Source organism: Oncorhynchus nerka, linkage group LG3 (assembly GCF_034236695.1).
Source record: "Oncorhynchus nerka isolate Pitt River linkage group LG3, Oner_Uvic_2.0, whole genome shotgun sequence".
Lineage (NCBI taxonomy): Eukaryota > Metazoa > Chordata > Actinopteri > Salmoniformes > Salmonidae > Oncorhynchus > Oncorhynchus nerka.
In genome coordinates, this window is record NC_088398.1 from 20,999,555 (window position 1) to 21,014,317 (window position 14,763).

Here is a 14,763-nt window from a genome sequence, read left to right on the forward strand (position 1 = left end):
ACCACCAGCATTCAAAAGTGACCAAAACATCAGCCAGGAAGCATAGGAATTGAGAAGTGGTCAGTGGTCACCACCTGCAGAACCACTCCTTTATTGGGGGTGTCTTGCTAATTGCCTATAATTTTCACCTGTTGTCTATTCCATTTGCACAACAGCATGTGAAATTTGTCAATCAGTGTTGCTTCAGTTTGATTTCACACAAGTGTGATTGACTTGGAGTTACCGGTACATTGTGTTGTTTAAGTGTTCCCTTTATTTTTTGAGCAGTGTACAAACTGAACAAAAATAAATGCAACATTCAATGACTTACAGTTCATATAAGGACATCAGTCAAAATAAATAAGACTCAAATCTATGAATTTCACATGGGAATACAGATTTTATTTAACCTTTAACGAGGCAAGTCAGTTTAAGAACAAATTCTTATTTACAATGACTGCCTACCCCAGCCAACGCTGGGCCAATTGTGAGCCACCCTATGGGACTCCCAATCACAGCCAGATGTGATACAGCCTGGATTCGAACAAGGGACTGTAGTAACCTACACATATGTTGGTCACAGATATCTTTTAAAAAAATAGGTTGACACACTGCCAAATTCTCTAACATTGGAGCAGCTTATGGTAGAAATTAACATTAAATTGTCTGGTAACATTCTTGCAGTCAGCATGCTAATTGCACACTACCTCAACTTGAGACATCTGTGGCATTGTGTTGTGTGACATAACTGCATCTTTTAGAGTGACCTTCTGCCCCCAGCACAAGGTGCATCTGTGTATTGATCATACTGTTTAATCAGCTTCTTGATACACCCCACCTGTCAGGTGGATGGATTATCTTGGCAAGAAAAATATTGTGCATAACATTTGAGAGAAATACATTTTGTGCAAATGGACAGTTTCTGGGATCTTTAAATTCAGTTCATGGAACCAACACTTTACATGTTGCGTTTATACTTTTGTTCAGTGTACACACAAATATAGAGAAATTAAAACATTTGTAACATCATAACAAAACAATGACCATGGCACACATGATTCACTTAAATGTTTTATTCCCATGTAATACATTCAAAAAAGGCCACACAAATGCCCAGATTTCCAAAAGCATCTTAAGGCTAAGTTCATCATGAAAACCAAGGATCCTATGATTTTAACAATGAACTTAGCCTTAATATGCGTTTGGGAAACATGGCCCAGAACATAACCAAATTAAACCTTGAAACAGAATAGAGGGATCCATAAGAATACCACTACTTTAAAACAGTTTGTTGTTGATGCAAAAAAAGTTTCACTGATCAGTGTATTTGGTGCTAAAAATAACCCTTTCAAGAGCAGATGTGGGGAATCAACGTCGTCTCCTGTCTGGACTCCTGCTGCGTCTCCGTCCACCACTCCTGTGGGGAACAGAGGGAGGGTTAACTCAACAAAATAATTTACAACACGTCAAATTTACACTTGAAATCAGTCATTTCTCTTTTTCCCCCCATTCAAGTCACGCCTCTGCACCCATTCTGTTCCCCTCTTCATATTAGACCCAAACAAGTCATCTTATACTTAAAATGTGAAATGGGTTTATGTTTCAAGTGTTCTCACAGCTCCAAACCCCTACAGTTACCCTCCACAGTAGACTACCGCTCACTCTACGACACTCACCTCCTCTTGCTCTTGGGTGGTCCTCTGACAAAGCCCCAGTCCACACTGATAGGCTGGCCCATCATGTCCTGGCCATTCAACCCTTCCATGGCTGCCTGGGCTTCTTTGTATGTCTCATACTCCACCAGCGCATAACCCTGTGAAAGGAATTAATGAGCAAATCCATGAGAAAGTCAAATTCTAGTCTTAATATTACGACGAGAAGGGCTTACCCTTCTTGTCGTAACGGTCGCAGGTCAACACGAGTACCTCTGTCAACCCAGACTAAAAAGGACAGGAAAACATACTGCAATACAGAAATGGCAGGTGTTGCTGTATTCCTAATTATCCCACAATGTAAAACGGCAGATCGAGGTGATCGAAATGCAGCTAGTTCTTAATTAAACAGACTTTTCCCTGAACGTGTGATGCCTAAGGTTGAGATGTGCAGCTGCAGGAAGTGTTGTGGAATTCAATGTCCTGCTATATTCCAACCACACCATACTTAATAACCAGTTAATGACTGTACAGATACTGGAATGGCAAAAATGGATGAGGAGAATGCTTGTCAAATCCTAAATTAAACAGTGCTTCAATTGATTAACAACAATAACAGAATTTCAGTGATGGAAAAAGTACTCAATTGTCATACTTGGGGAAAAAGTAAAGATATCTTAATAGAAAATGACTCAAGTAAAAGTCACCCAGTAAAATACTACTTCAGTAAGACTAAACGTCTTTTGTTTTAAATGTACACTAGTGGGAAAAGTACATAATTATCATACTTCAGTAAAAGTAAATGCTATACATCAAGACTGCACTTTTTTTCTCTCGGAGCAAACAAGACTTAATTTACAAATGCAGTGTGTGTGTTTAGTGAGTTCGCCAGATGAGGCGGTAGTGGTGACGCGCTATTATTGATAGCTGTGTGAATTGGACCATAAGTAGGTCCAGCTTGAGCATTCGAAATGTAGCAAATACTTGTGTCAAGGAAAATGTACATGTTTTCTTTAGGAATGTAGTGGAGTAAAAGTGGTCAAAAATATAATGACACCGCCCAAAAACCTACTTTACACCACCCTATAATTTTGTCTGCTTTGCAGTAAAGAAAGCAACAATTTCAACAAAAACACACATTGTCATTTGCCCATGTTCAGTGTAATGCTGCCACATTGTGGCTTAAGAGCAGTGCACAACAAATTACACAATTATGAAACTCAATATTAGCCAGGCAAATTAACCCTGGCAAAAACTGGCCAAGCAACAAACCCCAAATTAAAATGTGCTGTGTAGACATGGGGATTCGGCCTAACCTTGAGGTAACCTGTTCTTCGGTCCAGGTTCAGATGTAGGTTCTTGATCTCTCCAAACTCTGCAAACTTGTCGTGGATGTCCTCCTCAGTTGCCTCTTCATGTACCCCAGTCACAAAAAGGATCCAACCCTCCACAGCTGAGAGAATAAAAAAAACATGTCTGTGTTAATTAAATCACTGCCTCTATGGTTAACTAGGGCTACCACCTGCTATAACACAATATTGAAATTAAACTCAAATTGTTATGAGCATTTTAAAACTTGGAACGATGTACAAAAACACAGTTTCAAATCAACCCCCCCCATTCAGAAGTGACTGACAAAAGAATGTCCACCCTAAATTCATTATGGCACTTACATCTCTGAGGACCTGGCTCATCTCCATCCTGCTCCACTGTATCATAGTCCTCTCTCACTCTGGACCTCGCTCCCTCCTCTAGCAGAGCAGAGAACAAAGGGAATCATGCATCCCACCCCAAACATACACTGTCATACACTATTGAAAAATCGGAGAAGCAGAATACAGCCAGGTTAGGAGTCAGAACTGCAGTGTGGTAACTCACCGGAACCAAAACCTCGTCCCTTTCTCCTCTTTGCCTTCTCTTTTAACTTGTGGATGCTGTCTGGGGAATGAAGACATTACAGACACACATTAGTGAACTGAAAGTACAGACACACTGACTTAGCTAGAGAATACCTAACTAATGAATAGTCCAACGCGTTTTTAAGACAGCTAGCTACAGTAGCTAACTCGACAGAAATAAATATCTAATAACTACGTTAGTTGACAAGTTATTACCGTGACCTCACAGTTGACAAACAAATTAATTAGCTAACTTGGTCACATACAAGTTGAAAGGGTGTTAGCTAACGTTAATGTTAGCTATCATACGTTCATTTTAGAATGGTGTAACGTTAGCTAGTAAATTAGCTAAGCTAGTTTAGCTAACGTTCAGTAGCTCACACGCTCATCGCCATCGGGTTACAATAGTCGACAGAAGAAATGCTGATTATGTAGTTGGTGAGTTATTCACACTGATCTCGCAGTTTCCAAACAAATTAACTGCCTACCTAGCTACCACTTGTGTTAGCCAGATAGGTTGCGCTAACGCATTAGCAAGCTAACTCGCCATCTTTTAACAATGCCAAACAAACATTCAGTAACTGGAAGTGGCAACTGTACACATTCACTAGCTAACACATTTTTCAAACGACATAAGCACAATTCAAAAAGGTATTACACTACATAAGCCAACCAGCATGTTTGAATGGTTGCAACTAGGCCCAACAGTCAACACGCATCCACGATTTACGGATAATATTCACTCAGTTAGTCGAAAACTCCCCAAATACGCTATATTAGCGAGTCCATAGCAAGCACACAAAAACACAGAACTACTGTTTCATAAATTATACCATCACCATCCTCATCCATAGCAAAGTCCTCGCCTCCCGCTTCATGAAGATCTAGTACGTCCGCCATGTTGTTAGCTCCTGTTTTTTGCACTGATGCGCGTGAACGTTGATGATATCCGGGAAGCATCCCTGCCTGGTGTGTATTCATTAGTTGGATTACGATTTCAAAACGTTTCGTCTTTTGCTAAACGTTTTGCAACGGAAATTAGAATTTCTATATGACAAATGCAGGTTGGTCCCTTTCTGTTTGTTATGTTTGTTTCCCTTTGGTTTCTAGAGTAAACAGTAAACGGTTTCTGTTAACGGAATCCGACTAATGAATAGACAGACCCCTGTTATCAGAGACGCTATAGAAAGCGTATAAATATAATCCAATATATTATAACTAGAAATGTGAAATAAATTAATACATGGGTATGGGCGTGTATTGTTCACATCGAATTATTTGTGTCAGTTAGTTTCAATTTATTAGTTGAATTTCACAGATTTAAATGGCAGGTAGCCTAGCGGTTAAGAGTATTGGGCCAGTAAATGAGCTGACTGGCTGAACAAATTTCGTTGTGCTCTTGAGCAAGGCACTTAACCCCAATTGCTCCTGTAAGTCGCATTGTGTAAGAGCATCTGCTGAATGACTTAAATTTAAATTATTTGAGCAGGCACAGCACCTTGGTAATCATAAAAATTCATACATCACATAACCTTGTGATGTTAGGTTACTTGGCTAGAGGTGAGTTATGCTGACTGCGTCCACGATCCACCAAGCTGCCAGATGCCTAGAGAGAGAGATCTTCCTCAACAAAATAGGCTATGCCTTTCTGTAAAAAAAAGTTGCTGAAAGTACCTCAGCACAATATTTTCCCATTCCCTGTGGTGAATCATGGACTCAATACAAAGAAAGATGCAGAGATGGAAAAATAATGAAAGAACTTGGAAATACAAAAAGTACTTTATCCACGAGTCGGAGGGTGATATTTATGAGAAATTGCTCAATCAACATCTAGGGTACATGTCACATTGGGATCTCTGGTCCAGCCAATCTAATTTGCTGAGATAATTACATTCATAGGAGAGATTCAAAATAATGAATGAAGTCATATTACATATTTTCTCTCTTAATGATGGGTCTTTCTATATTCATTCATGCAATGTGCAATTTATTTACAGTATGTCAGAGGATCATTCTTGCTGTATGTATGAATGATAATATGTATCATCATTACTTTAGATTACCCAGTAGAGAAAAAAATTCCAACAGTACAGCAAAAACTGGACATTGACCACATTAAACTATTAAGCATGCGACTATAGGAGCACATGCCAGTATCTATGTTCTCAATCTACAAACTGAATAGGAAATGTCAGCTCTTTTGCTGACTCTAACTGATTGTAACCAAACCATAAAACAATGCAATTACCATTAGTTTCACATTATTACTGAAATAGATGTCCTCAGCAATAACAAGTTCATATACAAGCAATGTATCTACCATTCCCCTGATGTGATGGGTTTATCTGAGGCCCTCTATGTTTCTGGCTGATACTGTAACACTAGTAATGTGCAGTGAGGCAATGGCTGATGGAACGTCCAACCTGGAAAGTAGAAAAGGTGTTGTCAGTCGTGTTACCATCAGTCTTTTTCTAATGTGCGTTTAATGGCTGTGTAATAAAGACTAGCTCTTCAGAAGAGGTCAATCAAATTGAAGTCAGTCAATTCAGGAAGTGATTTGAATTTAAAATCCCCTTTTGACATAAACAGCATCCCCTTTTCAGTTGATTGAGAACTCATTGACAACAGAGGCCCTTTTTCAATTGTTGTGAATTGGAATTTCAGTTTACTGGTATTAGCCAGACTAGAACTTATAGCCTTCAATTCGAATGGACCCCAACCCTGGTTAACACGCACACTACCAAGCTTTTCTCATTTGTGTTGCTGAGAGTTACTTCCCACAAATCAACGTTCTTTTTCTATAAAAATGCTAGCTCTGCCAATCCTTAAGAAAATAAGTTAATAAAACCCCAAAACATTGGAAACAAATGAGGGAAAATGAAATGATGCAACTTAAGCACCTTATCTCGAACCCAATCAGTACCCACACTTGGACTTTGTGTCTTTATTGGGACAGGCACCACATCAAGGTTCATCAGCCAACGCTACACATTTGCACATTCCACCTCAGGTCACTCCCTTACATGTTGTAGCCAATAAGATTTGGGCCAGGCCCCTTTTGTCCAGCAGGAGCTATAAAAAACCCTTGGCCCCAGCCACAAGGTACCGTTAGGTCCAAGAACCCCCAGAAGTAAAGGTAAGTCTTCCATGGTTTTCTCTGTCTGATCCCAATGCCTCAGTATATTGGTTTAACACTTAAAAATTCATATGTATTGTGTGTCTTTTTGTTAGTGTAGTAACCTCAAGAGAGATACATCAAAGTACTGTAAAGTTTTCATTATGACTACATGGTTAAATATGATGCCAATTTCTACTGCGATCTTAATGTGGTCAGAGTTTCATCACATTTACCTGGTTTCACCAAGGATAAGTGCAACTTCTGAAGGTGAACAGAATATCTTTTGAGTGTCAATCGTCATGTAGTGTATGATGTTGCATCTGAAACTCCCTGTTGTCGTCCTAATCCTCGTCTCCTCTTCTGTAGATCCACCTTGCCCATCAGCAATCATGAAATTCTCTCTCGTCGCTGCCCTTGTTGTTGTGCTGGCCATTGGTAAGAATCCATTACATAAATTGTTCCGCAACAAAGAAAAATCTTTATGACTTTCTATCTTATCTGCATATATACTTATTACTACTCATGAATAGTAATTGAGTAACACATAACTGATAAACAAGGTAATTCAGAGGATAAATATTTATTTGAAAATCAAGCCCTTTACTCCTCTGCTAATCTATAACCTCTTTAATCATAACTACATCCATCCTTGTTTTCAGATTGAATTAATACTGTGCGTTATAAACACAATACTGTGTGTGTAACTAAGTGTGTTTTCTGTGTGTGTGTATGACAGGCTGTGAGTCCAGTTCCCTGGTGAAGCGTGACATCCCTGCTGAGATCGAGACTCTCACAAAGTACTTCCAGGACGCCATTGAGACAGTGAAGTCTCATGAGCTGATCAGCCAGGCTCAGTACGTCACTGACCACCACACTCTTCCAATATAATATAAAATAATAGAATACTTCTCTTGAGGGGAGATTCTATTGCAGATCAACAAAATAAGTACCATCAACTCTGTATGGAGTTGAATCTCTTCACGTTTAAGATATGAAGTCATTCAAATTGTTACTATTCATTTTATTTATTCGTAACATTGTACTTGACAGGGATATTACATCTTAAACATGTCTGTTTTCACATCAGTACCATACAGTCGGCTTTAAAGCTAGCTTGCTCCCTGAGCCTACAGCTGTTGGAAAACGTCTCTCTAAGTGTGTCTCTTTACCCATAGGGGTTACCTGGAGGAGGGTAAGACTCAGATCACACCTCTGACCGACAAGATCCAGGAGCATGCTGAGAAGATCCAGGAGCAGATGAAGCCCTTCGTCAGTGACATCGAGAAGCAGGTGCGTCCCATGGCTGATAACCTACAGGCCCAGTTCATGCCTCTGGTCGACAAGATGCAGGCCCAGTTCAAGCCTCTGGCTGATGACCTGCAGGCCCAGATGGAGCAGCTCTTCCAGACCGTGGTTGACCAAACCAAGGCTCTCCTCCCCCCCCAGTAAAGCTAACGTTACATCCACATAGAAAGGAAAAACCATCTCCACTCTGTCTGTTTCACCTGGGTCAAGTCCAGCTCACTCCTTCTCTTGACATCATCTTGAAATGATGCTGAAATTTCACCAATAAAGGGCTTGAAAGGTGGCCATTTTGTCTGTGATTATTTTCCCCACTAGGCTACCACTAGAGTTCAAACCCCCGAGCTGACAAGGTACAAATCTGTCATTCTGCCCCTGAACAGGCAGTTAACCCACCGTTCCTAGGCCGTCATTGAAGATAAGAATTTGTTCTTAACTGACTTGCCTAGTTAAATAAAGGTAAAAAAAATAATAAAAAACATGGGCACATTGCAGATTAAATTAATACACTGTGTACTGCTGTGTAATTTAATGAAGGTTAAAGGTCAAATTATGGGGTTGAAATTAGATACATTTCTGGGCGGAATTGGATGGGAAGTGCTTATTGAAGTGCAAGTTAATATTTGTTTTGTTATACTGACCTTTGGGCCACTATCATATAGCCTATAAGCAGAGTTGGGTAGTTGACTTACTAAATATAATCCGTTACAGTTACTAGTTACCTGTCCAAAATTGTAATCAGTAATTTTGGATTACCCATACTCAGTAATGTAATCTTATTAATTTCAGTTACTTTTAGATTACTTTCCCCTTAAGAGGCATTAGATGCCAAAAAGGATCCATCAAACGCATTTGGTGTGTCATCATAGTGGTCTCTAATTTGTGGTCAGACTCGCTCAGGTGGAACAAACTAAATTGGCCCTTTTTTTCAAGGCTGAATTGAATGTCATTGAGGAAAGGAAAAGTGTTAATGTATTTTGTCGCAAGCAAGTAATCCAAGGAGTAATCATCTAGTTTTTCAAAGTATTGTAACCTTGTCATACTACACACACTCATTAATGCATAGAATAGAATGTAAAAAAGATGACAATGAAAATCTGATCTGACTGACTAGATAAGTGGTGAAGTAGTATTGCTTGTCCTTTGTCTTGATGATATCATAGTTCTGTTGAATTGCCTGGGCAATAGAGACAAGCAGGGACTACAAAGTGCATAGAAAAAGAAAAGGTTACACAAAGTCAGAAAAAGGCACTAACATACAGTCACGATTACACATTTAATAGGCTATAACTGATTTACACTGTGGACAGGGACTTGAGCCAAGCCCCTCGATGTCGCGGAAACCATCATCTATGATCTGATCCATGCACTCACGGCAGAAGTGGTGTCCGCAGGGATGGCGCCAAAGTCTCCAGTGTTGAATGAGACCGCAACGCTGACAGCCGCGCAGCATAGTTGTGTATCCGAGAAGCCTGACATGAGTGACTTCCGAGGAATAGCCTACCATGTAACTGAAGGGGGTCAAAATAATATTTTTTTATTTTTTATAGTGCAATTCATAGGCCTAATCATCATCACGACATCACCATTACATTCTTAAACTCTAATCCCACAGAGCTCGACAGTTTGTAGTCCTAAAAAACAGATATTATTTACATCTGGTTCGTTCAGCCATTACTATGGGCAAAATTAATGGGGAAAGTATAGGGTTTTGGAATACATGCCGAAAATAAGGTATGTGGTTAAAACAGGTTTATGAGATTTTATACGTTTTGTTCTATGCGGTATCAGTCAGTTATCATGAACTTTATGAATTACAAATCCTTTATGTGCGTTATGTTTTTTGAAGTTACATAAATGTTTAAAAATTCACAAAAAGTGATGTAAGCTGATTAAGATGACTAGAACAAAACTGTATAAGATCTCCTCAGCCTGTGTTTACCACAGATCTTATTGTCGGTGTTTATCCAAAAACCCTACAAAAACTCCATTCATTTTCCCTTAGGCTTTGTTCAACGAACCATGGCAGAGTTAATGCCTACAAAAAGATGTCATCACTGTTGCTTTCTATATCACCACCACCTTCTTCATCATCATCGTCGTCGTCGTCGTAAACAAATGCTCTCCTTTTAACCAATCAGCGTGCCGGAATGGACATTTGGGACGCTGATCCCTCCCACTTCAGGTAGACTAGACTAGAGTGTTGTCCGTGCATCCGTAATGTAAGTTTATGGTTTCATATTCATCATCATTGATACAATAGCCTAAATAAAAACGGTTGCAGTTTTAGACGGAAAGTTTATTGAAGTTTACCTCATTTAAATTTGGTGTAGGCCTACCTGTCTTTCGAATTTTGTCCTCTCAACTGGCAGAAGATGGAAAACATCACTCTCAAAAATCTCTGCAGTCCCTTCCATACCCTCATTGCTTTGGAAAGTCAATGGAAAAGGGTGAACGGGTCTGAAAATGAACGAGACAAAGAGTTAAGGAATGAGGCAGTGGTGTTTGTTCAGCCCAGGCTACAGCTTCCCAGATATTGTAACTTGAATTTAGGCCTGCCTACATACAGATATCTCCATTTTAAATAGCCAACAAAAAAAACGACAGTACATCATAATGGAGAGATGGTTGCAATCTGGAGAAAGTTGTACATCCTTTAAAAATAACTATTAAATAAGTGTTGATATGGGACCTGCATATTAGTTTTTTTGTTGTCTCAAAGCAATGAGGTAGACCATGACTTGTTGTCAATTTTGACACATAACAACAAAATCACTAGTCTTCCACACAGCTATGGACTCTTAAGATGAAAGGCTGGATGCTTTATTTAAAACTCACATAGAGACACATTGGGTGTGCTGTAGCAACCCAAAGAATCAAATAATCATTCATCAAGTCAACGTTGAGTCTGATTTGGGAAAGAATAATATGTGTACTTTATCTCCTTATAGTCTCATTATTAGAATGATGGCAGTGCATCTAAGTGTAAACAATAAGTAGTCCTATGCCCCTCTTGAATACACTATGCTCAGTAATTTGATAGCATGATCTCATCTAGCTTCACTTTACTGTACCCTTGCCTATTCAGTTGCCAGGCTACAAGATGTACTCAAGGTGGCCTCCTTTAGCTAATGTTTAATGGACTGAAGCATATTTTCAGGGAACCTCAGCCTCCTTCCAGCTGAACTAATCTCTATACATCACAACAACCTTCAGGCTGAAGGCTAAAGGCATTTGAACGAGGTAATGCCAGTTCTAGGTGACCTTCTCCTTGTAATAGAAGATTTAACGAAGACAACTTATCAAGTGCCCTTACTTGCAATCAAAGAAGCGCATGACAGAAAGTCAAAAATAAAAATGACATTATAAGTTTTATACCTCTGCTCATTTTGATATGGCCAGATCTCTTGTCAGTTCTGCAACGTTGCCTCCTTGTAGTGAACATAAAATAACATACATGAACCACATTAAACCTAATTCAAATCTCGACTATGGGGTAACCAGGGATTGCCTCTGAGCTGTTTGTATAACATATGTCCACCATATGTCTGTCTGACTTCTGTACTCATAACATAAACGTATCAGTCAACATCAGATATCAAATGTTCTAGCGACCACTGTTACGAAGCAGCAGCAGCAGTACAGATGTTTATCAGACCATTAACTAATGACTGCATGTCTCGTCGTGGTGCATCACATCATTTTTCATAAACTCACCGAACATTTTAGAACTGCGTAATTACATTTGGTAACACAGGCTTCATATCAGAGGGTTATGAAGGCGTATGAGGGACATGATGCTTAACAGATGTCGTTTCCGTAGTGTTAAAGAGACAGTTGGTGGTGGTGCCACCTTGCTCTACAGCCTCTAAGACCCTGGGGTGGTAGTGGAAGGACAAGGCCAGGGTGATGTAGATGGGCACACCAGCTGGATGGAGAGCCAGTGATAAGCCCCAGCGATAACTGGGTATCAGGGCACACTGTGTGCCACAAAGGTTGGCACATGCAGTTACTGCCCTGTAAGTTAGGCATAGAGGGAAACCCTAAAGATAAGCTGTGTCTTTGAGGTTCCCTTTGAACTGATCTGTTTCAATAACGTGTGCATAAAGTTGGATTTGAATTGATCTGTTTCAATAACGTGTGCATAAAGTTGGATTTGAATTGATCTGTTTCAATAACGTGTGCATAAAGTTGGATTTGAATTGTATTTTTGAGCTCCAATTCAGTTTTTCATACTGGAAATATAGACATGAATAGCATAACAAAAGCAAATGGTCATGTTTGTGCAATGATGTGATGATTAATCCATTTATTTGACTATGTTCTGTCAATTATTAATAACTATTAGAATCACAACAACATGTATTTTCTTCCCTTAACTCTTGTTGTTGCCCACTGAATATTTGGAACATCAAGGTATTGTGTAGTATGTACATGTTGTATTATTCCCCCCCAAAAAATCTCTGTTACTGTAGGCTGGTGAGTGATTTGGAAAAAGACTCCCTGCGGTGCAAAATTCATTTCCAGAATGTCGAGGGTATTTGTAATCACGCAGCTGACCAAATTACACAATATTTACGTTCTGGGTTAACCAAGATAAATGCTTTTGGCATCTGAAGTCTGTTTGTGAGGTATGAAATATTGTGTGACATTTGTATCTGGTATGTGGCCGTTATGTTACTGTTTGGACTCCAATAACACATGTATTGATATTTACACATTAAACACATGTAGTTAATGCCTAAAAACTATTTGAGCTATTTCAAAGTTATTACCTATTCTATACTGGCATAGGCTCTAATCTAATGCATATTCTCCTCTGCATATTAAAGGCTATACTGCATGTGCATTATATTTATAGGGGTTTCCATCATATGTACAGGTCCTGCATGGTTAGTTGAGTAACTCGATTGTCACGGACATGACAGGAAACACAGTTACAGTCAATGTTGTGTCCAGTTTGAGCCTGTATAACAAAAATACATAGATTGGTATAATTTGTGTGTGTGTGTGTGTGTGTGTGTGTGTGTGTGTGTGTGTGTGTGTGTGTGTGTGTGTGTGTGTGTGTGTGTGTGTGTGTTTGCGTGTGAGTGTGTGCGTGTGAGTGTGTGTGTGTGCCTTTGATAACATGCTCTGTGTGTCTATAGTCTATAGGAAAATGTTATGCCCATGATGTCCATGCACTCTTCCTTAATAATCAAAGGAGAGCTAGTTAGACATGCAGATTTGTATCTAACAAATCCAATGAGTATAAGCTGAAGGATACTAGAAAACCCAGAAGCATATAGTGCATAGAGATATAATGCACTGGCTCAGAGACAAACCATAATTGACTTTGATTATGCAGGTAGAGAGCAGGTTAACATGATCAAATGTACCATTTAAAATCATGACATGTCAAGATCATAAATCATACATACATCTGTATGCACCCACATAATGACAGGACTACAATCTGCCCATTAGCAAAATGGAAGGTACTCACCATGTTTCAATTTAGGCACCTAGAAGGGTCATCCAGACGGGCTTGATCTGCGTGTGAAAAACAGCGAACCCTGACAGAAAAGAAACGGTGGGCTAATATGGGAGCCTGAAAAGCACTTAAGAATTGGACAAAAATTTTAGAAAAGAGAGGAAAATAAGAAAGCACTACATGGAAGCCACACTTCAATATGGTTTTGGGCTGTAAAAAGTGGGGGCCAATCCAATATCTACAGTTCCAAACGCCTTGTCTTTAAGAAGAGTGCTGTATGCTTTGGTCTCTAAGGAGTAAGGACACAGGCTGTCTCAATGGGCAGTGGGGAATACTGATGGATATGTTTTTGCTGGCATGGGTTATGTTTTTTACTCAAAGCTGACAGACAGACAACCCCCATGCACACAGGTGCTAGCCTATTCAAGGGAATTGTGTAAAAATGACATCACTGAAAATCTGCTCTGAAAGCCTTTCAACATAAAAGTCCTTCCTTCCACTTTGAGTTGCTCTACAGCACATTATTTTCTTTCTTTCTTTCTTTCTTTCTTTCTTTCTTTCTTTCTTTCTTTCTTTCTTTCTTTCTTTCTTTCTTTCTTTCTTTCTTTCTTTCTTTCTTTCTTTCTTTCTTTCTTTAATAATGTAATGCAATACTATACAGTACATATGTAACAGCATTATATATTTTCACACATATATAGTCACCATGCAAAAATGCAGAATATTTGTTTTCACAGTAGTTGCCATTTTCTGTGAATTTCTTCAGAAACAAATGACCAAAATGAAACATATTTTTCCCAATTGTCTGATCCTCCTGTTATTTTCGGTCTCTTCAATGCTGAAATACCACTTTGTGAAATTACAGTACCATTTTGAAAAGTAGACGCAGGCAGCCAGCAATGTAGAAATAGAATGAATAGAACAAGGTTGGTAGCTCTAAACCTGGTCAACTCAAGGGTAGACTCGCAATGGCTGCCTGGTATTGTGATGCAATAATTCCCATGGTAATTTGTAATGTTCTATGAACTGATGCTGGATTGCCATAGTAATCTAGAATGTTCATTTAAATTATGCTGACTGATGAGGCTCATGCAATGGAATGTATTTGTTGTAATGTCAGTTGAGTTGACTCAACAAATGACAGCATAGATTGAAAGGTACACTTCCTGTTTTTACTTCCTGGCATGGGTCTAGGTTGAAGGTTAAGACAAGATGGTTCTAATATCTATTTGCAACAATGGGGCCAGCTACTATATGCCAGTAAACAACGGTCTGGTAGCCTAGCGGTTAGAGCTTTTTTTTAAATTTTATTTTATTTCACCTTTATTTAACCAGGTAGGC

At 39.2% G+C, this 14,763-nt stretch overlaps 2 protein-coding genes across 3 annotated transcripts; one reads left to right on the forward strand and one right to left on the reverse strand.

The window, feature by feature from the left end:
* Positions 1 to 1,037: 1,037 nt before the first annotated feature.
* LOC115104237 (RNA-binding protein 8A-like) lies at positions 1,038 to 4,474 on the reverse strand. 2 transcript variants are annotated; one of them, XM_065009681.1, is made up of 6 exons: positions 4,369 to 4,474; positions 3,510 to 3,569; positions 3,305 to 3,382; positions 2,948 to 3,084; positions 1,656 to 1,792; positions 1,038 to 1,396 (listed from the first exon to the last, which is right to left on the reverse strand). In XM_065009681.1, exons 1-6 carry the CDS (start codon positions 4,427 to 4,429, stop codon positions 1,348 to 1,350), a joined length of 522 nt encoding a protein of 173 aa, XP_064865753.1. In that variant the 5' UTR covers positions 4,430 to 4,474; the 3' UTR covers positions 1,038 to 1,347. The 2 variants fall into 2 exon arrangements, with proteins under 2 accessions (XP_064865753.1, XP_064865752.1); XM_065009680.1 differs by having other exon boundaries at positions 4,363 to 4,468.
* A 2,143-nt stretch (positions 4,475 to 6,617) lies between these two features.
* Positions 6,618 to 8,235, forward strand: LOC115104247 (type-4 ice-structuring protein LS-12-like). Its single transcript, XM_029625579.2, has 4 exons — positions 6,618 to 6,665; positions 7,014 to 7,082; positions 7,384 to 7,501; positions 7,823 to 8,235. Exons 2-4 carry the CDS (start codon positions 7,037 to 7,039, stop codon positions 8,094 to 8,096), a joined length of 438 nt encoding a protein of 145 aa, XP_029481439.1. The 5' UTR covers positions 6,618 to 6,665; positions 7,014 to 7,036; the 3' UTR covers positions 8,097 to 8,235.
* The last annotated feature ends 6,528 nt before the right edge of the window (positions 8,236 to 14,763 follow it).

What these genes read in the sequence shown, in the direction of transcription:
- LOC115104247 (XM_029625579.2), top strand. Translation starts at nt 7,037, where the DNA reads ATGAAATTCTCTCTCGTCGCTGCCCTTGTTGTTGTGCTGGCCATTG. An exon ending in TGTTGTTGTGCTGGCCATTG is followed by an intron (nt 7,083 to 7,383) that starts GTAAGAATCCAT and finishes TGTGTATGACAG; the next exon opens with GCTGTGAGTCCAGTTCCCTG. An exon ending in GAGCTGATCAGCCAGGCTCA is followed by an intron (nt 7,502 to 7,822) that starts GTACGTCACTGA and finishes CTTTACCCATAG; the next exon opens with GGGTTACCTGGAGGAGGGTA.
- LOC115104237 (XM_065009680.1), bottom strand. Translation starts at nt 4,429, where the DNA reads ATGGCGGACGTACTAGATCTTCATGAAGCGGGAGGCGAGGACTTTGCT. An exon ending in TATGGATGAGGATGGTGATG is followed by an intron (nt 3,570 to 4,362) that starts GTATAATTTATG and finishes TTCATTCCCCAG; the next exon opens with ACAGCATCCACAAGTTAAAA. An exon ending in GAAGAACAGGTTACCTCAAG is followed by an intron (nt 1,793 to 2,947) that starts GTTAGGCCGAAT and finishes TTCCTTTCACAG; the next exon opens with GGTTATGCGCTGGTGGAGTA.